Source organism: Somniosus microcephalus, chromosome 19 (assembly GCF_052327205.1).
Source record: "Somniosus microcephalus isolate GS21.2 chromosome 19, FLI_Smic_1.0, whole genome shotgun sequence".
Classification (NCBI taxonomy): domain Eukaryota; kingdom Metazoa; phylum Chordata; class Chondrichthyes; order Squaliformes; family Somniosidae; genus Somniosus; species Somniosus microcephalus.
The window spans coordinates 27,359,557-27,385,316 of record NC_141005.1 but is presented as its reverse complement, the minus strand read 5'-3'; the positions used below and the strand labels follow the sequence as shown (position 1 = coordinate 27,385,316).

General features: G+C 44.7%; 1 protein-coding gene across 1 annotated transcript in view; it reads right to left on the bottom strand.

Moving 5' to 3' along the window:
* Positions 1–2,749: 2,749 nt before the first annotated feature.
* The window catches only part of LOC147104264 (uncharacterized), a 38,649-nt gene continuing 15,638 nt past the window's right edge, over positions 2,750–25,760 (bottom strand). Inside the window, exons 4-6 of the mRNA XM_085962176.1 lie at positions 18,668–18,733; positions 4,739–4,804; positions 2,750–2,817 (exon numbers count right to left, since the gene is read on the bottom strand). Of these exons, the coding sequence (XP_085818302.1) occupies positions 2,750–2,817; positions 4,739–4,804; positions 18,668–18,733 (200 nt within the window). The remainder of the gene's footprint in view (positions 2,818–4,738; positions 4,805–18,667; positions 18,734–25,760) is intronic.

Here is a 25,760-nt window from a genome sequence, read left to right as displayed (position 1 = left end):
AGTTAAAGTTTAAAAAAGAGAGAAATACTCACCAACCAATCACTTACCTGCTTCCTGCTGATGTCACACTTGGATTACTTTTTACCACTCTCCCGGAACCTGGATTGGTCGGGCCTCTGGTGATCCCTCGCAGGTCCGCTGCCTCTCCGGTCTCGGGGCTCTGGGCCTCGCTGCCTCGGGCTGCTGTTTAAGTAGCTCTGCCGCCTTTGGTGCTCCCTCGCAGGTCCGCTGCCTCTCCGGTCTCGGGGCTCTGGGCCTCGCTGCCTCGGGCTGCTGTTTAAGTAGCTCCGCCGCCTCTGGTGATCCCTCGCAGGTCCGCTGCCTCTCGGGGCTCTGGGCCTCGCTGCCTCGGGCTGCTGTTTAAGTAGCTCCGCCGCCTCTGGCGATCCCTCGCAGGTCCGCTGCCTCTCTGGTCTCGGGGCTCTGGCCATAGCATAGCATAGATGCTTAGAAGGAGACAAAGATGGAGTGAGGTGGCAAGACCAAGGGCCCTCCCTGTGTGTTGTAAGTTGTTTTCATAGCATCACAGTGATAGGGAGTGTGAGGACTGCACAGTCGAATAGTTAGGTGAATGTGACCATAGAGAGAGAGGAAATGGGTAAGGGTGCATGGATGTCTGTGTCAAGTGGGATGTGGAGGAAGAGATTGCTAAAGCTGAGTGCTGGCGAGGAGAGGCAATGGGGATCAGATTGAGGGTGATGGGAAAGGCATACTCACTTTTCCAGTGCGCAGAAGGTCATGAAACCTCTTCCTGCACTGAAGCCAGGTTCTGCGGGTTATTGACAAAGAGTTGACCTCCTGGGCCACCTGGATCCACACAGCCTTGGTCTGCTGGGGAGGCTTCTTCCTCCCTGAAGAAGGGAAGAGCACCTCTTTATTGGCTCTTGCTCCCTCCACTAAAGCTTGCAGGGCAATGTCATCAAACCTGGGAGCAGACCTAGGTCTCTCGCTGGTCATTCTGCCTCCAGGTCCCTCTAACATGAAAGGCCAAAAGGTTGGCAGTCTGCAGAAGAAGCAAGGCTTGTTGCAGACCTTAAATGCAGCAGCAATGATGACATCATCGGAGGCGAGTTTCAGACTGAAAAAACTAATTGGGCCATGAGTTCCCACACTCTGGAACTCAACTGCCCACTTAAGTTAAAATCGCATCATTCTCCCACATCGATTTAGAATCGGGTGGCTAACATGAAAAGCGGATTACACGACCCCAGCCCGCCCCAGTAACAAAATCAAGCCCCCAGTATTCCTTCAAACCTTGCAAGAGCCAGTACAAAAGCAACAGTAAACTTACCTGCAAGTTGTGCTCATGCAGCTGAATGCATGTTCAACTGTGCTTGTTTAGGAGAGAGCGTTGAATGGAACGGCAAAGTCGAAAATCAAGTCAGCACTGATTGACTACACACTGATTGACATCATGATCTGCCTACTCTGCATACTGCCGGCGCACGCACGTACCACCCACGCTATCACCCTCACCAAGATGGCACACAGTGCAGGCTGTGGCGGAGGAGGGCGGAAGCGAGACAGATGCATTTTTTTTACAAAAACTGGCCAAAACTACCGGCACTAAGGAGCTGAATTTCGCGGCCAGGAAATGAAAAAAATTAGCATTGAATCGTACAGCACAGAAGGAGGCCATTCGGCCTATCGTGCTTCTTTGGAAACAACTATCCAATTAGTCATACTCCCTGCTATTTCTCCACAGCTCTGCAAATTTTTTTCCTTTTGAAGTATTTATCCAGTTTCTCTTTTGAGAGTCGCTATTGAATCTGCTTCCACCACCCTTTCAGGTGATAGCTTTAGAAAAATTAGGTTATATAGACATTTACACCTAAATTTAGAGTTGTACACTATAGTATAGGTTTGAGGTGGCTTTTAAAGGTGGGAAGTAAAGTATCAACATGAAGGTATACAGGGAACAATTCCAGAGTGTAGGGTCAAAGCAGCTGGAGGCTCTGCCACTGTAATGGAGCAGATGGAGGATTGGAGGCCACAGTTGGAAGAGTGAAGGATGCATGCTAACACATAGGGTTGGAGGTTACAGAGGTAGGGTGGGATGAGACTGTGGAGGAATTTGTAAACACTATTGAGTATTTTGAGTTCAATCTGTTGGGAGAGGACATGGCTGATAGGAGAGTGGGGATCCTGTGGAAATTAATAGTCTTTTTGATGATGGGGTATTGGGTTAAAGCTGAATTCAGGGTCAAAAGGGTGTGTACCATAAGGTTCAGCTGGGCAAGGGGGATGGTATCTGGATCCAGAATGAGCAGTTTTTATGTGAGACAAACAGGATGGCTCAGGTTTTGTCAATATTGTGTTGGGGAATATCCTGGCACATCCATCACTTGCTAATGACTAAGCAGTGTTCAGAGCAGTGGCAGAGAGGTGATGTTGCTGGGGGATAACATATAGGCGAGGAATGGAATCTAGGGGCATTTTCAAGGTGACCATGTAGGGTTGGGAACATGAGCAATTGCAGGAGATGTGCTGGGTATGTTGGGACAGTCAGGAGAAGAACCTTGGAAGGGCTGTGGTGAAGGAAGATGGAGTGGTCAACTGTATCAAATGCCATAGAGAGGTTGAAGAAGACAGGAAATGATAATTTGTTACGGTTGCAGCCACAGCTCCATACTTACAGTTGGCAGCAACAACTAATTTAGTAGGAATTCAAAGTCTAATGATAACTGATAAGAACAATTTTAAAAAAAAGTAATGAAGTGAAAAAGAATGGAAGAAATGATAAAATATCTCATGAATGTTTACCTTTCTGAATAGACAGGAATTCCTCTTGAATAGTATCAGTGAAAGAACCAAAAGCTTTGAAGGATAACAACGGTGTGCATTATTAAGCAGAAACAAATCTCCTGGATTAGTCAATATATCTACATCTAAATATATTTCCTGCCAATATTGTAAATAAAATTCAACACTCTAAAAAGGTAAAAAAGGACAATAAAACAATGGAGCAGATAATGTGGTCCCAGCACAGAGGCACAGGAACCACGTCTTCTTGTTCACAGTGCTCATCTTTAACACAAGTTGCTGACCTCACACTATAATGTAAGGTCAGCTCATTGCCACATTATTGTGACATTACTAGTGTCCAGCATGTGATGAGCTGGGATCCTGCAGAGGTCAAGTGGCATAGCAGACAGCACCAGTAGCTTTTCAAGGGCTGCTGGTTGACTTTAAGGGGATAATGCTATTCATGAGTTTAAATGCCTGTAGTGAGGCCGATTCCAAACAGCACCATTCGAGGAAGTAGCTATGGAGGGGCTACAGCTGGTCGTACTGCTGAGAAGGTTGCCTCCATTTCACAAACAAGGCTGTTACTGTGCTAAAATAACAACAGAAAATGCTGGAAAAACTCAGCAGGTCAGGCAACATCCGTGGAGAGAAATTTGAGTTGACGTTTCGGGTTGAACCCTTCTTCAAAACTGGAAAGAAAAGAAACTAGATCGAAGGCAGGGCTGCGATCGGACAAAAGAATAAAAGAAACAAAAGAAGTAAAAGAGATTAGAAGCTAGACGCGATGGTAATAGGCTGGGATTAGGTGTAAAGTGTACTGGCAGGGCAAAAGATAGCTGCCAGGTGTGAGAGAGAAACAAAAGGAAAGGGGGGGGGGGAAAGGAGTGGAACAATTACAAGAGAAAATGAAATGGGGGCCGAGCTTATGATCTGAAATTATTGAACTCGATATTGAGTCCGGAAGGCTGCAGAGTGCCTAATCGGAAGATGAGGTGCTGTTCCTCGAGTTTACGTTGAGCTTCCGTGGAACAATACAAGAGGCCAAGGACGGTGAGGTCCGAGTGGGAATGGAGCGGTGAATTAAAATGACAGGCGACCGGAAGCTCGGGGTCACTGTTTGCTAGGAACAGATGGTATACTGTGCTGTACCATCTGTTCCTAGCAAACTGCAGATAACTTTTACAAAATGACTATTCACATAACTGCAAAAGTCAAAACTGCATTCAGCTTTTATACAGTTTGCTCCTTCTAAGTCACCTCAGGGGATCTATGACAGATCACTTGGTCTGCTGTCTATAGATGCAATGAGCAAATGAAAAATGCTTGCATGCATGGGGTAACATCTTCATTAGTTTCTGTGTGGATTTAGGCATTAGCTGGACCGGTCAGGTATTGTTTACTGGTTGGAGGGGTGCCTGAGTACATGGACCTACGTGACTACATTAACACCATGGCCGACATGAATGGAAATGATTTCTATTCCATTAATATGCAAGCATTATTGTACCACAGAAAATATTATCATGAAAGTCAGTGCCCAATACCTGGAAATATTTCTAATGATGCCTTCATTTTGTGCCAATCTGCTGTGCCCAAATTATTTGAAGGCACAGGGAGACTGGACAGATGGCAGTCAGGAGATCAGGGCTATGATGAAAACAACACTGATTCCAAACAATTGGATCAAAATACAGGTTTTAGGTAATGTCATAGTGAATGCAAAAATTAATTTAAAATTAAAGGAAAAAAACTTTCTTTCAACTGTTGTCACTGAAATAATTTTACAGAGCAGAATGAATTACTAAGAAATCCATATTTTAAATTGTTTGTGGATAGATAGCAATGCTCTCCAATGCCCATCCAGGTGCACATATAAAGGATATAGAGCAGTGTCTCCTTGAATATAATTACATTGACTAGAAAATAGAGAGATTGCCCATTAATGACACATAGTTTAAAGTACTAACATATACATACATCTTTTATATACCTTTTAGTTTGTGACAAGGGTCAAGATCTGATTTTCCATTTCTACAATTGGAAGTATCTTCTGCATCTGAAATATGTTTAAGAAGTAGTGAAATTAGCATCAGGTAACATATACAATGGTGACTTTTCCTGCTTTTGTTTTTGTTCAGTTTTTCAATCCATTTCAACAACAGCAATTAAAATTACTTGCATTGATTAGCATGATTTAAAATAATGGAATAGTTTTTCAACATGCCATCCGAGGATAGATTTTCAACTTGCTACCCGAGCATAAAACTAGCGATGCAGATCAGTTGCCCGTTATAAAAATGAGGAAATCAATGGAAATCAAAATTGTATGTTTTTTTTATAACAGTCAGCCCATCCACAATACCAGTTTTCCGCCGGGGGGTAAGGTGAAAATCGACTCCAATGTTACAAAAAAAATGTTTTCCAGCCCTTGGCCGAGAGATTGGTTCGAGCTTGAATATATGCATGAATTGGGCTTAGTCAGCACTACATGCGCCCATTCATATGGATGCACAGACCATGCCATATCGGTCACCCATCCTAATTACATTAAAAGAGGCCAGCTGTCAGCTCTACTCAGGTTTCTATTTGGCTGTTCACCTGATAGGGTGGGGAGGGCTGAGTTGCTGCTTGATTGAGACAGCTACATATTCTCAAGCCTTCCCACCCCTGATTCCCTTCACTCTCATCTAATTACTGCTACCACATTTCACCCCAGCTGCTTCTGCTGCTACTGCCACACTCTGCAGCTCCTACTGTCGTCATTATTAATTCCCTCACCTCCCATGTCTCTGTAATCTTTTACACAACCTTCACACTACTCTACACTGACATGCACATCCTCAAAACATCGCACTAGGCCACAACTAACACTCTCCCTTATTTCTTGCAGGACAAGCTGACACACAATATGTGGGAGCAGATGAGGACCAGAGAAGGGCGAGGCCTCATCCTATCCCCACTCGAGGAGTGGATGCTTCGCATTGTCGGCAGGGAGCATAAAAACTGACAAGGTTGCAGAACGTGACCCACAGGGTTTCTTCACATCTTACCCTCTTTTTACCTTCTCACTGCTCTGTCTCCCAATATACTTTGCGTAAGAAAGTGCAGCTGCTTTGCGCAGTCATTCATTTGTCTCTGTTTATCCTTGCCGCTAACTGCTAACCCTTGTCCATCTCTTCTATTTCAAGTTATGAAACTCAAGAGTGCCCTGAGAGAACAGAGGAAGAGGAGGGCAACACTCCTGAAAATGTAGTGCCAATCAACCTTACCTTAGCAAACACCAGGAGAAAGACTGGCAACACGCATAGTTTAGAGGACTAGAGGGGTCTGCATTGGGAGCATCACCCTGCACAGGAACATAGGCAGGGGGATAGCATGGCCAAGGAGCTAGCTCCCCACAGCGTGAACTCGCATCCTTGCCCTGCTCCAGAGGTCACAGATTTCAACCTTGGGGGCCCAGCCTACACAAGCTTGTACACAGGGAACTTTTAAGTGCTCTGACTGCCTGGCAGCAAGCATGTGCACAATGGCAGAGATCACGGACGGTCCAGTTCCAACTTGTATGTGGTCTTCGTGCATGGAATCGACACTATGCAGTCAACCATGGAATGAGTGGTCAGCTCAATTAGAACAATACAGATTACAGGGCAATATAATCAAAGTGTTTAAAATTATGAAAGGATAGGACAGGGTAGATAGAAGAAGACTGCTTCCAGTAATTGAGGGGTCATGAATGAGATTTAGAGCAGAGAACAGGAGGAATGTACAATGGAGTGTTGTGAGGCTTTGGAATTCACTTCCAGGCTTAGTGGTTGAGCTAGAAACTATGTCGGCATTCAAGATTCAATTGGACAGGTGGATGAAGGAAAAGGTATTGAAGGATATGGTAATAGGGTGGGTATATGTGATTTGCTCATGTGGAGAGTAAACGCCAGCACAGACTGGTTGGGCTGAATGGCCTGTTTGAATATTATAACCTCATTCTATCACTGTCTCTGGGGAACTCTCCTACAAACTAAGGACTGTCTCAAATTAAGGCTATAGTCAGGAATTTCTTTGCAGTTGCTCTCGTTTCACCGCCATAACTTTGCTGGAAGTGCAGCGAAGACCACATTTACATAGGTAAATGGAGCTTTCAGCTCATTTCTACTGAAGTTACGGTGGCAGAGTGGGAACAGCTCAAAGGAAATCCCTGCCCGATGATTCAACAGAATGTGAATGAGCGCGATCACTTGATACCCTGTTTGCAATTCTTCTTAAATTGCCCAAACTGGTCTGGAGGAAATTTCTTATTTTATGTATTGTTTGAATGAATGCCGAAGATTTTTTTCCAAATTATGATCAATGCGTATGTTAATTCACTGTTAGAAAAACAACACTGATTCCAAACCTTGGGATCAAAATGCATTTGGAAGCAAAATCTTAGGTAATGTCACAGTGAATTTAACAATTAATTTAAAAGTAAAGAAAAAAACTTTCTTTCAACTGTTGTCACTGAAATTATTTTACAGAGCAGAATGAATTACTAAGGAAATGCATATTTTAAATTGTTTGTGGATAGATAGTAATGCTCTCCGACGTCCATCCAGTTTCACATGTAAAGGATATAGAGCAGTGTATCCTTGAATTTAATTACATTGATGAGAAAATAGAGATTGCCTATTAACAACACATAGTTTAAAGTACTAACATATACACACATCTTTTATATACCAGAAAATGCTGGAAATACTCAGCAGGCCAGGCAGCATCCGCGGAGAGGCATCATTGCTAGTGCGAGCAAGCACTGAGTACGAGGTCAGCAGAGAGTGCTGTGAGTTTGGGTAAGTGTGAGAGTTCTTTAATTGTTATTTCTCTTTAAATCATTCTTGATAAGATTACTTAAGCAGTTTAAGTAAAGGGGAAAAGTTAAATATTTGGGATTCTGTTGGTTTAAGAAGAGTAAAACAAGGTTACACTGCAGTAGGAGTAAATTGGCACAGCAGGCAGTGAAAACCAGTTTTCTAACCAATCAGCAGGGGTGACTCATTTGGCTGTAAACAAACAAACAGTATAAAAAGACCATTGCTAGTGCGAGCAAGCACTGAGTGCGAGGTCAGCAGAGAGTGCTGTGAGTTTGGGTAAGTGTGAGTTAGGGTAAGTTGGGTGTTAGGTGCTCTTTTCAAACTTTAACTCTGTGGGTTGCAGTTAATAAGGCCTTTCTGGTGCAGAGTGACTATTGGTAAACCATTTAACTGGTGTAACTAGAGGGATTGAGTTAATTTAAATCCAATTAATTAAAGGGGATACTAGCATCTAAAATCGGGCAGAGGGTGTCCATAACTAACAATAAAACATTTAATTAATTACATAGAATGGAGCAGGTGATGTGCTACTGTTGCGAGATGTGGGAGCCGGTGAACCCCATTGAGGCTCACGGTGATTACGTCTGTGACAAGTGTCTGCTGCTACAGGAACTCCAGCTCCATGTTGATGAGCTGGAGTCTGAGCTTCAGACACTGCGACACATCAGGGAGGGGGAGAAGTACCTGGACTCTGTGTATCAGGAGGTGGTCACACCTATGAAGTTAAGTAATTCAGATGTAGCCCATGGTCAGGGACAGGACAGTGTGACTATGAGTGAGGCAGGTACGGGGATCCAGGAGGTAGAGCCGGAGGAGCCGCAGCCCTTGCTTTTGACCAACAGGTTCGAGGTTCTTACTCCCTGTGGGGACGGGAGCAGGGACTGCAGGGAGGATGAGCAACCTGGCCACAGCACCATGGAACGGGGGGCCATTCAAGAGGGGGGAGTAAATAGAAATGTTGTAGTGGTAGGGGATAGTATTATTAGGGGGATAGATAGAGTTCTCTGCAGCCGAGAGTGAGAGTCCCGAAGGCTGTGTTGCCTACCTGGTGCCAGGGTTAAGGACATCTCCTCTGGGCTGGAAAGAAACTTGCAGTGGGAGGGGGTGAATCCAGTTGTCGTGGTCCATGTTGGTACAAACGACGTAGATAGGACTAGGAAGCCGGTTCTGTTAAAGGAGTATGAGCAGCTAGGGGTTAAATTGAAAAACAGAACCTCAAGGGTAATAATATTACCTGAGCCACGAGCGAATTTGGCTAGGACAAATAAAATTAGAGAGCTAAATGCGTGGCTCAAAGACTGGTGTGGGAGAAATGGGTTTTGCTTCCTGGGACACTGGCACCAGTACTGGGGCAGGAGGGAGCTGTTCCGTTGGGACGGGCTTCACTTGGCCAGTGCTGGGACTAGAGTCCTGGCGGATCATATAACTAGGGCTGTAGAGAGGGCTTTAAACTAACTAGTGGGGGGGGAGGTTCCTAGAGAGCAAATAATAAAAATGACAACAGAGAAGGTCATAGACTTAGGTAGCAGTGGGGAAATTAAAAACCAGAGCGTGTCAGGAAGGGGCAGAAGGTATGGAGTAAAAGGTAAAGTAATAAAAAGGGCAAAAGCAGGAACTAAGTGTCACAAAACATATTTGAAAGTTCTCTATCTGAATGCACGTAGCATTCGTAACAAAATAGATGAGTTAATGGCACAAATAACTACATATGGGTATGATCTAGTGGCCATTACAGAAACATGGCTGCAGGGTGACAATGCCTGGGAATTAAACATACCAGGTTATTTAACGATCAGGAAGGACAGGCAGGAAGGAAGGGGAGGTGGGGTGGCTATGTTAATAAAGGAAGGAATCACTGTAATACAGAGAAATGATATTGAGTCAAAAGATCAGGATAATGAAACAGTTTGGGTGGAGATAAGGAATAATAAGGGGAAAAAAACACTAGTGGGCGTAGTCTATAGGCCTCCGAACAGTTGCAACTCTGTTGGACGGAGTATCAATCAGGAAATAGTTGAGGCTTGTAATGAGGGAACATCTATAATTATGGGGGATTTTAACTATCATATTAATTGGACAAATCAAATTGGGCAGGGCTGCCTTGAGGATGAGTTCATTGAGTGTATTAGGGATGGGTTTCTTGAGCAGTATGTAACTGAACCGACCAGGGGGCAAGCAACCTTAGATCTGGTCCTGTGTAACGAGACAGGATCAATTAAAAATGTCCAAGTAAAGGATCCCCTTGGAATGAGTGACCATAACATGGTTGAATTCCATATTCAATTAGAGGGTGAGAAGGTTGGATCTCAAACAAGCGTGCTAAGCTTGAATAAAGGAGACTATGAAGGTATGAGAGCGGAATTGAGTAGAGTGGATTGGGAAAATAGATTAAAGGGTAAGACGATACATGATCAGTGGTGTACATTTAAGGAGTTATTTTACAACTTCCAAAAAATATATATTCCACTGAGAAGAAAAGGGTGTAAAAGAAAAGACAGCCATCCGTGGCTAAGCTTTAAGTTCCTCGGAGTCCACATCACGGAAGACCTCTCCTGGTCCCTCAATACCTCCTCTCTGGTGAAGAAGGCCCAGCAGCGCCTATATTTCCTAAGGAGGCTGAAGAGATGTAACCTGTCACCCCTGATCCTCTCTAACTTTTACTGCTGCACTATAGAGAGCATCCTGACAAACTGTATCACAGTATGGTATGGCAGCTGTAGCTACTATGACCGGAAAGCCCTGCAGCGGGTAGTCAAAACTGCCCAACGCATTACCGGCACCCGGCTACCGACCATAGAGCACATATACCAGAAACGCTGTCTACGGAGGTCACGGTCCATCATCAAAGACCCTACCCACCCCAGCCACAGTCTGTTCGCCCTCCTGCCATCTGGGAGACGCTACAGATGCATTCGCACCCGTACGACCAGATTTAGGAACAGCTTCTTTCCCAGGGCTGTCATCCTACTGAACTCCACAAATAAACTCTAAAGCCTGCACATCTGCCAATGCACTTTATTATAGTTATGTTTATGTTAATATACTACAAGCCAAATGTATGTTGAATGTTTAAATGTCTTAATCCAAATGTACACTCTCGGGAGCCGCAAGCCTACATTTCGTTGTACTGCACTTGTGCACTAACAATGACAATAAAAGTTGATTTGATTTTTTGATTTTGTAAATTAAGGATAGTATTCGACTAAAAACAAGGGCATATAAGGTAGCCAAATCTAGTGGGACGATAGAGGATTGGGAAAACTTTAAAAGACAGCAAAAAATAACAAAAAGATTGATTAAGAAAGGGAAGATAGATTATGAAAGTAAATTAGCAAAAAATATAAAAACAGATAGTAAGAGTTTTTATAGTTATATAAAAAGAAAAAGGGTGGCTAAAGTAAATGTTGGTCCCTTAGAGGATGAGACCGGGAAATTAATGGTGGGAAATATGGAGATGGCAAAAACACTGAATGAATATTTTGTATCAGTCTTTACAGTAGAGGACACTAAGAATATCCCAACACTGGACAAACAGGGGGCTATAGGGGGGGGAGGAGCTAAACACGATCAAAATCACTAAGGAAGTGGTACTCGGTAAAATAATGGGACTCAAGGCGGATAAATCAACTGGACCGGATGGCTTACATCCTAGGGTCTTGAGGGAAGTGGCGGTAGGGATTGTGGATGCATTGGTAATACTTTTCCAAAACTCCCTGGACTCGGCAAAGGTCCCGGCAGACTGGAAAACTGCTAATGTAACACCCTTATTTAAAAAGGGCAGTAGACAGAAGGCTGGAAACTATAGACCGGTTAGCCTAACATCTGTGGTAGGTAAAATTTTGGAGTCCATTATTAAGGAGACAGTAACAGGACATTTGGATAATCATAACTTAATAGGACAAAGTCAGCATGGTTTTATGAAGGGGAAGTCATGTTTGACAAATTTGCTGGAGTTCTTTGAGGAAGTAACATATAGGGTGGATAAAGGGGAACCAGTGGACGTAGCGTATTTAGACTTCCAAAAGGCATTTGACAAGGTGCCACACAAAAGATTATTGCTTAAGATAAAAAATCACGGGATTGGGGGTAATATTCTGGCATGGATAGAGGATTGGCTATCTAACAGAAGGCAGAGAGTTGGGATAAATGGTTCATTCTCAGACTGGCAATCAGTAACTAGTGGTGTTCCGCAGGGGTCAGTGCTGGGTCCCCAACTCTTTACAATCTATATTAACGATTTGGAGGAGGGGACCGAGTGTAACATATCAAAGTTTGCAGATGATACTAAGATGGGAAGGAAAGTAGTGAGTGAGGAGGACATAAAAAACCTGCAAGGGGACATAGACAGGCTAAGTAAGTGGGCAGAGATTTGGCAGATGGAATACAATACTGGAAAGTGTGAGGTTATGCACTTTGGCAGGAAAAATCATAGAGCAAGTTATTATCTTAATGGCAAGAAACTGGAAAGTACTGAAGTACAAAGGGATCTGGGGGTCCTGGTGCACGAAACTCAAAAGGTTAGAATGCAGGTGCAGCAAGTGATTAAGAAGGCCAATGGAATGTTGGCTTTCATTGCTAGGGGGATAGAATATAAAAATAGGGAGGTATTGCTTCAGTTGCACAAGGTATTGGTGAGACCGCACCTGGAATACTGCATACAGTTTTGGTGTCCATACTTAAGAAAAGACATACTTGCTCTCGAGTCAGTACAAAGAAGGTTCACTCGGTTCATCCCGGGGATGAGGGGATGGACGTATGAGGAAAGGTTGAGTAGATTGGGACTCTACTCATTGGAGTTCAGAAGAATGTAGGAGTTTCGCAAAATTTCCCTGAAAACAAGAGAAACATTGGTCCACATCGCGGATGAAGATTTATGTGTTTTGAATTGCCTCTGGGTCAGATCAATGTTTTGAAGCATGCTCAGAGCCACGACAGACTGCTGGGCTGGACTACAACGGAGTCGAGGAAATTCGTGGAAGTATTCACACACATTGAGAAGGAACATCTTAATTAAGGCTTGTGCTTTTGAGCCCGGTCAAACAGAGGTTTGCAGCTTGTAATGGCCCAGTAATTCGGCTCGGGTGATTGCCGCGCGTGTAAGGCCCCAAGGTGGACTTACCCGGCGCGCCGACTTCTGAAATCTGGCCCGCAATGACATTCCTGTGACTGGCCAGCTTGAGGTCCTGCCGCGCTGTGCGTGCGTGACCCAGCGGCGTACTTAGTGCGATGAGCCGGCTGGGATCACGTGGGCACTGGGCAACCAATGGGAGGTTGCAAAAGTTCATTCATAAGTTTGACAGTGAGAGCTGTCAAACTCATGAAAACTCATGGCCCCAAAACACTACTTAAACCTGAAAGAAAATTAAAAAAAACATTGCACTACTTTAATGAACCATAAATAACTATGAAAAACTATTTTAAACAATAATTTTAAAATTTGAAAAAAAAATTTTATAAAAAATCGGGGCTAAAACTAAACTTACCTTACTGTAAATTCTTTAAAAATAACAAACCTGTGGGGAAAAAAATTCTATATTGTATTAATAGACCACTTACCTGAAAAACTAAGTACTTACGTCTGGTTTTTCTGTGTGTAAATATCGGAGGCCTTTACACACGCGCAACTCTGAAAAAAAAAGGGAATTTCACTGCGCACGCGCTGCCTGTGCAGTCGCGCGCGCTGTGCCTCTGAACCCCTTCGTTCAGAGGACTGGAAATGCCGGCGTTCCCCGCATGCGCGGTGCTTCCTGAACGCCGGCATTTCCACCGGCCAGATGCGTGAGTACCCAGACCATACTCACGCATTTGGACCCGAATTACTGGGCCAATGTGTTTGTGTGAAAGACCTGTCAATCAAACCAGGGAGGTGAGGAGTTGCCCACTTGACCCGAGGCCACAGAGACAGGTTGTTATGGCTGGCTATGATTCAGCAACCAATCACAGTCCTTTTTTTGTGTACTGGCCAGACAGAATGGCAGGAGCATGAAAGACCTGTCAATCAAACCAGGGAGGTCAGGAGTTGCCCACTTGACCCAAGGCCGATTATGGCTGGCTATGATTCAGCAGCCAATCACAGTCCTTTTTTTGTGTACTGGCCAGACAGAACGGCAGGAGCATGAAAGACCTGTCAATCAAACCAGGGAGGTCAGGAGTTGCCCACTTGACCCAAGGCCGATTATGGCTGGCTATGTTTAAACAAGCAATTCAGCAACCAATCACAGTCCTTTTGTTTGTATACTGGAACTTTAGGCGGGAATTTTTCCAGACAGAATGGCAGCAGCACACAGGTATAAAGATAGCTACTGAGAAGCTATCTGGCCCTCTTTTTACTTCGCTGGACTACAGGTGAGCAGAGTGTTCTGACTCCTCAACAAGACAACCTAGCAAGGAGTTTGGGGTGGTGATTTAAGGGAATTACTAAGATTGTTTAAATAACATTGTAGTCATTGTATCCCTCATTTTTGCCGTCTGTACCCCCTTGTTATATACTTTTACTGCATTTACTGTGTTCGTGTGGTACAGTTTATATTTGATTATGGTTCTTTAGTTTAATAAATTTTGACTTTGCTCATATCCAAACCAATTGTCCGCTTTAACATCATTAATTGTAAGTCCTCCAGTCAGAACTGAAAGGTGGGGTAGCGATTCGGAACCGCTGTTAAAATTGGTTTACAGTGCAGCAGGCAAAAAGGCTGCTGGCCAGGTATGTTACCATAAACCAGGTAATAGATGCCCCCCTACAAGAATGAGAGGCGATCTTATTGAAACATATAAGATTGTGAAGGGGTTGGATCGGGTGGATGCGGGGAGGATGTTCCTGATGATGGGTGAAACTAGAACTAGGGGGCATAGTCTTAGAATAAGGGGCTGCTCTTTCAAAACTGAGATGAGGAGGAACTACTTCACTCAGAGGGTGGTAGGTCCATGGAATATGCTGCCCCAAAAAGCTGTAGAAGCTACATCATTACATAAATTTAAAACAGAAATAGACAGTTTCCTAGAAGTAAAGGGAATTAAGGGTTACGGGGAGCGGGCAGGAATTTGGACATGAGTCTAGGTTCAGATCGGACATGGCCCTGTGGGTACTGGAGCGGGCCCAGGGGCCGTGTAGCCTGATCCTGCTCCTAGTTCGTGTGTCTAATTCTGTTAGATTCAGGAGATGGTTCTGTGATAGTAGATTGGCGGTTAGGATCAGATCAGCCATGATCTTATTGAATGGCAGAGCAGGCTCGAGGGGCCGATTGGCCTACTCCTGCTCCTATTTCTTATGTTCTTATGTTCTTAAACCGAGTTAACGTTTCAGGTCTGGGACCCTTCATCAGAACTGGAAAAAGCTGGAGATGTAACAGATATTAAGCAGGTGCAGAGACAGGGGGGCGGGATTTAGGAGGGGAGGAAGGAATTGAAAGAACATCCTGTACTTTTGTAAGAGGCAGGAAAGATAAAATGTTGCAAATGGGAGTGGCAAAAATCATACTGCATGAAAAATGGAGGCAGGGATAATTATCTGAAATTGTTGAACTCGATGTTGAGTCCAGCAGACTGTAAAGTGCCTAATCGAAAGATGAGGTGCTGTTCCTCGAGCTTACGTTGAGCTTCATTGGAACAATGTAATAGGCCGAGGACAGAGAGATCAGAGCGGGAGTGAAGCGGTGAATTAAAGTGACAGGCGACCGGGAGCGGAGGTGGATGTGCCAATTCCACCAGCACACGACCACATTGCTGGCCGTGAGGCAAGGGATACACTAATCCATGCCAGATCCGTGTAACTTTAGGCATCAACCACATGTAGCTGGCACATGGCCGAACTTCTTAACACACCATACAGCATCTGTACAATAAACTGTGGTTTCCTATCACTCTCACCATCAACATTACAGTTGAAAGGCACCCTGACCCCTCACTGTGCAACTTCCATTTCTGAGCACACATAGGCCAGCTCTTTGAATCTTTGTCATCGCATTTCTTTAATACATTTAAAATCACGATGACAAACGTTACTTTGTATGAGATAAAATCACCTAAGTGACTACCCTTGTGACTATTTGTGTGTTAACTTTCTCTTATGCGTGCTGCTACGTGGTGCTTCCCCTGTGGTTTCAGCAGATGTAGAGGCACCTTGCTGACTTTTATGCTGCGCCTACTTAGACGCCTTTGGCGGGTGTCCTCTGAGTTTTGGAGCCTGGGAGGGCCCCACAACAGTCTGCTCCTCCTGCAGGGACTGAGACGGCCATCTCAGTTGGCTGAGCAATCGGGGGTGCTGACCGAGGGTTCCGCCATGGCATGGGAGTGTGAGCGCTTGGAGAGGAGCCCACACTTCCTTGTTGTGAACCACCAACATCCCTCTCATGGGTCACCCACACTTCGCTGCTAGCAAGTGGCTGGAGAGCACCTTGCTGCACATCAGTGGGGCCATGAGGACCCGTCTCTGTACTGACAGTCCTCATAACGGGAACGTCCATGTACCTCTGGTTCCTCTCCTTAAAAGATGCCTATCTATCCTCCATAGCAGACCATCGATTTAGAAGAGTCACCATGTTCATTTGAGTCTGGCGATTTATGTCCTCCATGGAGGTTGCCATCCTTTCCATGTTGGCACCTACATTCTCCATTGCGTGCACCACGGCATTGCTCATGTTTGACATGGACGCCTCCATTCTCTGCAAACCCTGTCAGAGACTCCTGCACTTGTTCCTGAAGTTCCAGCACTGCTCTCTTTCTGGATGGCCCCTGAGGCACAGCGTCTACATGCAGCTGACCAGAGCTAGAAGCGTCCTGCAGCCGCCGACGAGGACTCTCTACTGCTGTCGCTGTCTCCACCATCTGCTGATGCTCACTTGTCAGCTGTGATACACCAGGTGACAACACTACATGTCGCGAATGACCCACCGAGGTGTGCGGATCTGCGCTGGTGCTGGCTGCGCTGATTTCTGGTGACGCTGCTCCCTCAGAGGTTGCAGGTTCCTCTGAGGAGTCGTCCGGCTCTTCCTCCTGGACAGTGCGGAGGGGGGCTCTCGATGGTTCTGTGGGGGAGTAAAGGCATGAGTTAGGCATGTGATATTTAGGTAGCAGACACATCCTATTGTGCAGATGATCAGAAGTCAATCTCTGTGAACATCAGATGCTATCTCAGTGACTCATGAAATCTAAATGAGAGGGTTGCAAATCTATTGTGTCACCAGCTTGCTTTACTGCGCCCGTCTCTCCGTCCTCCACTTCCAGCTCCTCTACACCGCCGATGATGTCGAGAGCAGCCTCCTCAGCGTTTGTTAAATGCGCCATCGAAGGTGGGCTTCCTCCTGTCCTGTCCCTCTCCCTCTTATTGTGGGCTCTCTTTTCCTGCAATGAGGGACACAAGTGGAGTTTCAGCGAGATTCATGGAGTGAGTGTAAAGACTCCATAACATCGATGCTTAGAGGGAGACAAATATGGAGTGAGGTGCCAATGCCAAGGTGCCTCCCTGTGCGTTGTTAGTTGTTGTCATTGCATAACAGAGAGCGAGTGTAAGGGGTGCATAGTAGGATGGTGAAGTGATTCTGTACATGGAGAGAGAGGGATAGTTAAGGGTGCAAGGGATGTAAGGGTAATTTGGGATGTGGAAGAGTAGGTTGACAATGCAGAGTGCTGGTGATGAGAAGAGATGAGAAGCAAATTGAAGGTAAGTGTGATGTTATACTCACTTTTGCTGTGCGTAGCAGATCATTGAAGCTTTATCGGCACTGCACCCAGGTGTGTGAACACATCAACCTAGTGCTTACCTCCTCAGCAATTTGCAGCCAGGCTACCTTTGTGTGCTAAGGAGGCTTCCTCTGGCCATTGGGAGGAAACAGAACCTCCCTGCGCCATCTTACTCCCTCCGCAAGAGCATGGAGGGAGTCATCATCAAATCGAGGAGCAGCTTTTGCTCTTGCAACAGTTACCTTCCAAAGACCAGTTATCAGGATCATCAGAAAGGAAATGAAAGGCAAAGGCTACAGGGGCCCCTTAAAAGCACCTGAATCGAAGACGTCAGCAGAGGCGAGCAGCACACTCGCACCCACTGATTGGGCCGGGTAGCGCACACGGCGGGCTTAATAAGCCCAGTTAAATTAAAATCGTTATTTCGGAGCGGCTGAAAACGACAGCGGGACCGGAACCCGACGGCCAGCCAACCCGACTCCAACCCACCTCCGCTGGGAAAATCGCGGCCTATGTCAGCACTCAAGATTAAATTGGATAGGTGAATGAAAGAAAAGGTAATGAAGGATATGGGAATAGGGTGGGTATATGTGATTTGCTCATGTTAAGGGTAAACACCAAGACAGACTGGTTCGGCTGAATGGCCTGTATCCTTATTATAACCTAATTTTATGACTGTCTCTGGGGAAATCTCCTCTAAACTAAGGGCTGTCCCAAATTAAAGCTATAGTCAGGAATTTCCTTGGAGTTGCTCCCATTCCACCGCCATAACTTTGCTGGAAGTGCAGCAAAGACCCCATTTACATAGGTAAATGGAGCTTTCAGTTCATTTCTACTGAAGTTACGGTGGCAGAGTGGGAACAGCTCAAAGGAAATTCCTGCCCAATGATTCAACAGAATGTGAAAGAGCGAGATCACTTGATACCCTATTTTCAATTTTTCTTAAATTACCCAAACTGGTCTGGAGGAAATTTCTTATTTTATATTGTTTGAATGAATGAGGAAGATTTTTTTCCAAATTATCATCAATGTGTGTGTTAATTCACTGTCAGAACAACAACACTGATTTCAAACAATGGGATCAAATACTTTGGAAGCAAAACCTCTCAGGCTTTAAGTAAGGTCATAGTGAGTTTAACAATTAATTTAAAAGGAAAGAAAAAAACCTTCTTTCAACAGTTATCACTGAAATTATTTTACGGAGCAGAACAAATTACTAAGGAAATGCATATTTTAAATTGTTTATGGATAGCTCTCCAATGTCCATCCAATTTCACATATAAAGGATATAGAGCAGTGTCTCCTTGAATATAATTACATTGACTAGAAAATAGAGAGATTGCCCATTAATGACACGTAGTTTAAAGCACTAACATATACAGACATTTTTTATATACCTTTCAGTTTGTGACAAGGGTCATGATCTGATTTTCCATTTCTACATTTGGAAGTATCTTCTGCATCTGAAATAAGTTTAAGAAGTAGTGTAATTAGCAGCAGGTAACATATACAATGGTGACTTTTCCTGCTTTCATTTTTTCAATCCATTTCAACAACAGCAATTACAATTAATTGCATTGCTTAGCATGACTTAAAATAATGGGATAGAATTTGCCTCCCGAGAATAAAACTAGCGATGCGGATAAGTTGCCCGTTATAGAAACGATTAAATCAATGAAAAGCAGAATTATATATTTTTTATAACAACCGGCCCATCCACAATACCGGTTCTACGCGCAGGTGGACAAGGTGAAAATCTACTCTAATGTTACAAAAAAAAGTTTTCCAACCCTTGTTCGGGAGATTGGTTTGCACCTGAATATATGCAAGATTTGGGCTTACACAATGCTGCATGCACCCGTTCAGGTGGACGCGAGGACCATGCCATATTGTCCCCCTTCCTAATTACGTTAAAAGAGGCCAACTGTCAGCGCCAATCAGGCTTCTAATTGGCTGCTCATCTGATAGGGGTGATGAGGACAGAATTGCTGCTTGATTGAGACAGCTACATACTCTCAAGCCATCTCACCCCAATTTCCTTCTCTCTCCTCTAATTACTGCTACCACATTTCACCCCAGCTCCTTCTGCTGTTACTGTCACACTCTGCACCTCCTACCATCCTCGTTATTAATTCCCTCACCTCCCATATCTCTGCAATCTTTCACACAACATTCACACTACTCCACCCTGATGTGCACATCCTCAAAACATCTCACTAGGCCACCATTAACACTCTCCCTTCTTTCTGGTAGGACAAGCTGACACACAATATGTGGGAGCAAATGAGGACCAGAGAGTGAGGCCACATCCTGTTCCCACTCGAGGAGTAATTGCTAGGCATTGTGGACAGGAGGCAAGACACGACCCACAGGGTTTCTTTACAGCTTACCCTCTTTTTAAGAACATAAGAACATAAGAAATAGGAGCAGGAGTAGGCCAATCGGCCCCTCGAGCCTGCTCCGCCATTCAATAAGATCATGGCTGATCTGATCCTAACCGCCAATCCACCATTACAGAACCATCTCCTGAATCTAACAGTATTAGACACACGAAATAGGAGCAGGATCAGGCTACACGGCCCCTGGGCCCGCTCCACTACCCACAGGGCCATGACCGATCCGAACCTAGACTCATGTCCAAATTCCTGCCTGCTCCCCGTAACCCTTAATTCCCTTTACTTCTAGGAAACTGTCTATTTCTGTTTTAAATTTATGTAATGATGTAGCTTCTACAGCTTTTTGGGGCAGCATATTCCATGGACCTACCACCCTCTGAGTGAAGTAGTTCCTCCTCATCTCAGTTTTGAAAGAGCAGCCCCTTATTCTAAGACTATGTCCCCTAGTTCTAGTTTCACCCATCATCGGGAACATCCTCCCCGCATCCACCCGATCCAACCCCTTCACAATCTTATATGTTTCAATAAGATCGCCTCTCATTCTTCTGAACTCCAATGAGTAGAGTCCCAATCTACTCAACCTCTCCTCATATGTCCATCCCCTCATCCCCGGGATTAACCAAGTGAACCTTCTTTGTACTGACTCGAGAGCAAGTATGTCCTTTCTTAAGTATGGACACCAAAACTGTACGCAGTATTCCAGGTGCGGTCTCACCAATACCTTGTACAACTGAAGCAATACCTCCCTATTTTTATATTCTATCCCCCTAGCAATGAAAGCCAACATTCCATTGGCCTTCTTAATCACTTGCTGCACCTGCATACTAACCTTTTGAGTTTCGTGCACCAGGACCCCCAGATCCCTTTGTACTTCCAGTTTCTTGCCATTAAGATAATAACTTGCTCTACGATTTTTCCTGCCAAAGTGCATAACCTCACATTTTCCAGTATTGTATTCCATCTGCCAAATCTCTGCCCACTTACTTAGCCTGTCGATGTCCCCTTGCAGGTTTTTTATGTCCTCCTCACTCACTACTTTCCTTCCCATCTTAGTATCATCTGCAAACTTTGATATGTTACACTCGGTCCCCTCCTCCAAATCGTTAATATAGATTGTAAAGAGTTGGGGACCCAGCACTGACCCCTGCGGAACACCACTAGTTACTGATTGCCAGTCTGAGAATGAACCATTTATCCCAACTCTCTGCCTTCTGTTAGATAGCCAATCCTCTATCCATGCCAGAATATTACCCCCAATCCTGTGATTTTTTATCTTAACCAATAATCTTTTGTGTGGCACCTTGTCAAATGCCTTTTGGAAGTCTAAATACACTACATCCACTGGTTCCCCTTTATCCACCCTATATGTTACTTCCTCAAAGAACTCCAGCAAATTTGTCAAACATGACTTCCCCTTCATAAAACCATGCTGACTTTGTCCTATTAAGTTATGATTATCCAAATGCCCTGTTACTGTCTCCTTAATAATGGACTCCAAAATTTTACCTACCACAGATGTTAGGCTAACCGGTCTATAGTTTCCAGCCTTCTGTTTACTGCCCTTTTTAAATAAGGGTGTTACATTAGCAGTTTTCCAGTCTGCCGGGACCTTTGCCGAGTCCAGGGAGTTTTGGAAAATTATTACCAATGCATCCACAATCCCGACCGCCACTTCCCTCAAAACCCCAGGATGTAAGCCATCAGGTCCAGGTGATTTATCCGTCTTGAGTCCCATTATTTTACCGAGTACCACTTCCTTAGTGATTTTGATCGTGCTTAGCTCCTCCCCCCCTTTAGCCCCCTGTTTGTCCAGTGTTGGGATATTCTTAGTGTCTTCTACTGTAAAGACTGATATAAAATATTCATTCAGTGTTTTTGCCATCTCCATATTTCCCACCATTAATTTCCTGGTCTCATCCTCTAAGGGACGAACATTTACTTTAGCCACCCTTTTTCTTTTTATATAACTATAAAAACTCTTACTATCTGTTTTTATATTTTTTGCTAATTTACTTTCATAATCTATCTTCCCTTAATCAATCTTTTTGTTATTTTTTGCTGTCTTTTAAAGTTTTCCCAATCCTCTATCGTCCCACTAGATTTGGCTACCTTATATGCCCTTGTTTTTAGTCGAATACTATCCTTAATTTCTTTACATAGCCACGGATGGCTGTCTTTTCTTTTACACCCTTTTCTTCTCGGTGGAATATATATTTTTTGGAAGTTGTAAAATAACTCCTTAAATGTACACCATTGATCATGTATCGTCTTACCCTTTAATCTATTTTCCCAATCCACTCTACTCAATTCCGCTCTCATACCTTCATAGTCTCCTTTATTCAAGCTTAGCATGCTTGTTTGAGATCCAACCTTCTCACCCTCCAATTGAATATGGAATTCAACCATGTTATGGTCACTTATTCCAAGGGGATCCTTGGCCAATTTGATTTGTCCAATTAATATGATAGTTAAAATCCCCCATAATTATAGATGTTCCCTTATTACAAGCCTTTCCCACAGCTATCTCTCCTTATGCACTTTGCATGACAAAGTTCAGCTGCTTTGAGCAGTCATTCTTTTGGCTCTGTTTACCCTTGCCACTAACTGCTAACCCTTGTCCATCTCTTCTATTCAAGTTAAGAAATTCATGAGGGCAGCACCCATGAAGATTTAGTGCCACTCAACCGTAACCTAGCAAGCACCAGGACAGAGACTGGCAACTCGCATATTTTAGAGGACTAGAGGGGTCCTCATTGGGAGCATCACCCTGCAAAAGTGCACAGGAACACAGGCAGGGGGATAGCATGGCCAAGGAGCTTACTCCCCAGAGCATGAACTCGCATCCTTGCCCTGCTCCAGAGGGTACAGATGTCAACCTCGGGGGCTCAGTCTACACAAGCTTATACACAGGGAACTTATAAGTGCACTGGTCTGCCTGCCAGCAAGAATGTGCACAATGGCAGAGATCATGGACGGTCCAGTTTCAACTTGTATGGGGTCTTCGTGCATGGAATCAACACTATGCAGTTAACCATGGAATGAGTGGTCAGCTCAATTAGAACAATTCATATTACAGGGCAATATAATAGAATTGTTTAAAATTATGAAAGGATAGGGCAGGGTAGATAGAAGAAGACTGCTTCCAGTAGTTGAAGGCTCACCCTCCGGGGAGTAAGCTCTTTGACAGCGCCAGCGGACCTGGGCGGAACCAGAGCGGCAGTGGGATCAGAATAAAGAGTGCGGCGAGAGGAGGCCTGAGAGCAGAGCCAGTGGACCTAGGCGGAGCCAGAGCAGCAGTGGGAGCAGAATAAAGTGCATGGCGAGAGGAGGCCTGAGAGCAGCGCCAGCGGTCCTGGGTGGAACTGGAGCGGCAGCGGGAGCAGAATAAAGTGCACGGCGAGAGGAGGCCTAAGTGCAGAGTCAGAGGACCTGGGCAGAACCAGAGCGGCAGTGGGAGCAGAATAAAGTGTATGGCGAGAGGAGGCCTGAGAGCAGCGCCAGCGGTCCTGGGCGGAACTGGAGCGGCAGTGGGAGCAGAATAAAGAGCGCGCAAAAGGAGGCCTGGGAGCAGCGCCAGCGGGCCTGGGTGGAACTGGATCGGCAGTGGGAGCAGAATAAAGTGCATGGTGAGAGGAGGCCTGGGAGCAGCGCCAGAGGACCTGGGCGGAACCCGAGTGGCAGTGGGAACAGAATAAAGAGCGCGCAAAAGGAGGCCTGGGAGCAGCGCCAGCGGAGAAGGGTGAAGCGAGGCTCTGATTCTGTAACAAAAAAAAATCAAAGTCTGATGTCACAGGTAAGCAGCTAGGTGATTGGTGGTGAGTATTTCTTTTCTCTTAGGACTGAGGGCTTAGTTACAGTAAAGAGCTATAGCATATAACTAAATTTATAACCAACTAAATTTATTTTAATAAATTTAATAAATTAAACAAGGTTATTACCTAGTTTACCTAGATTAAAAACTATAAATAGACAATTGATTGATATTGACATAATTAATTAAACAAAATACAACAGAGATGGCAGGGCATGTGATGTGTTGCAGCTGTAGCATGTGGGTGCTGGTGGACACCAATGTGATCCAGTGCGGCCACATTTGCAGTAAATGTCTGCAGCTCGAGGAACTTCATCTCGGGGTTGATGAGCTGGAGTCCGAGCTGCAGACATTGCGATACGTCAGGGAGGGAGAAAGTTACCTGGACCCTTTGTTCCAGGAGGCAGTCACACCCCTTAGGTTAAATACTTCAGATTTGGCCCGTGGTCAGGGACAGGAGTGTGCGACTACGAGTGAGGCAGGTATGGGGTTCCAGGAGGTAGCATTGGAGGAGCCTCAGGCCTTGCTCTTGTCAAACAGGTATGAGGTACTTGCTCCCTGCATGGACAAGAGCAGTGACTGCAGGGAGGATGAGCAAACTGACCACGGCACCGTGGTACAGGGGGCCATTCAAGTGGAGGGTGTAAAAAGGAACGTCGTAGTGGTTGGAGACAGTATAGTTAGGGGGATAGATACTGTTCTCTGCAGCTGAGAGCGTGAGTCCCGAAGGCTATGTTGCCTGCCCGGTGCCAGGGTTAAAGACATCTCCTCGGGGCTGGAGAGGAACTTGGAGTAGGAGGGGAAGGATCCAGTGGTCGTGGTCCACATAGGAACCAACGACATAGGTAGGACTAAGAAAGAGGTTCTGCTGAGGGAGTATGAGCAGGTAGGGTCTAAATTAAAAAGCAGAACCACAAAGGTAATAATCTCTGGATTACTACCTGAGCCATGAGCAAATTGGCATAGGGTCAATAAGATCAGAGAGTTGAATGCGTGGCTCAAGGATTGGTGTGGGAGAAATGGGTTTTGATTCATGGGGCACTGGAACCAGTACTGGGGAAAGAGGGAGCTATTCCGTTGGGACGGCCTTCACTTAAACCATGCTGGATCCAGTGTCCTGGCGAATTGAATAACTAGGGCTATAAATAGGGCTTTAAACTAAATAGTAGTGGGGAGGGTTCAAGTGAAGGGAAATTTAGAAAGTTAAAGAGAAAGGACAGGGCAATAGTGCAGGGTAGCGATATGGGCAATAAAAACCAGAGTGTGACAGGAAGGGACTGTACAAACATAAGAGTGCACCAGCAAATAAGGTCAGAGTAGGGAAAAATGATAAAAAGAAAAAATTAAAGGCTCTTTAAAAAAGTTGGAGGGAAGAAATAGTAAGGGAAAGAAGGCACTGGTGGGAGTAGTCTATAGGCCCCCTAACAGTAGCTACACTATATGATAGAGTATAAATCAAAAATTAATGGGGGCTTGTAAGAAAGGTACTGCAATAATCGTGGGCAATTTTAATCTTCATATAGATTGGAGAAATCAAATTGGTAAAAGCAGCCTTGAGGACGATTTCAGAATGTATTCCGGATAGTTTCTTGGAACAATACGTTGTAGAACCAACCAGGGAACAAGCTATTTTAGATCTGGTAATGTGTAATGAAACAGGATTAATTAATGATCTCATAGTAAAGGATCCTCCAGGGAAGAGTGATCATAACATGATATAATTCCACATTCAGTTTGAAGGTGAGCAACTTGGGTCTGAAACTAGAGTGTTAAACTTAAATAAAGGCAATTACAAAGATATGAGGAGAGAGTTGGCTAAGGTGGACTGGAAAAATAGATTAGAGGGTAAGATGGTAGAAAAGCAGTGGCAGATATTTAAAGAGGTATTTCATGACTCTCAACAAAGATATATTTTAGTGAGAAAGAAAGACTTGAAGAGAAGGATGAACCAACCATGGCTAACCAAGGAAGTTAAGGATGGTATCAAATTGAAAGAAAAGGCATACAATGTTGCAAAGATTAGTGGTAGGCCAGAAGATTGGGGAAAAGGCTGACAAGTCCCCTGGACCTGATGGCCTGCATCCTAGGGTCTTAAAAGAAGTGGCTGCAGAGATAGTGGATGCATTGGTTGTAATCTTCCAATCTTCCAAAATTCCCTTGACTCTGGAAAAGTCCCTGCGGATTGGAAAACCGCAAATGTAAGGCCCTTATTCAAAAAAGGAGGGAGACAGACAGTAGGAAACTATTGGCCAGTTAGCCTAACATCTGTCATTGTCAAAATGC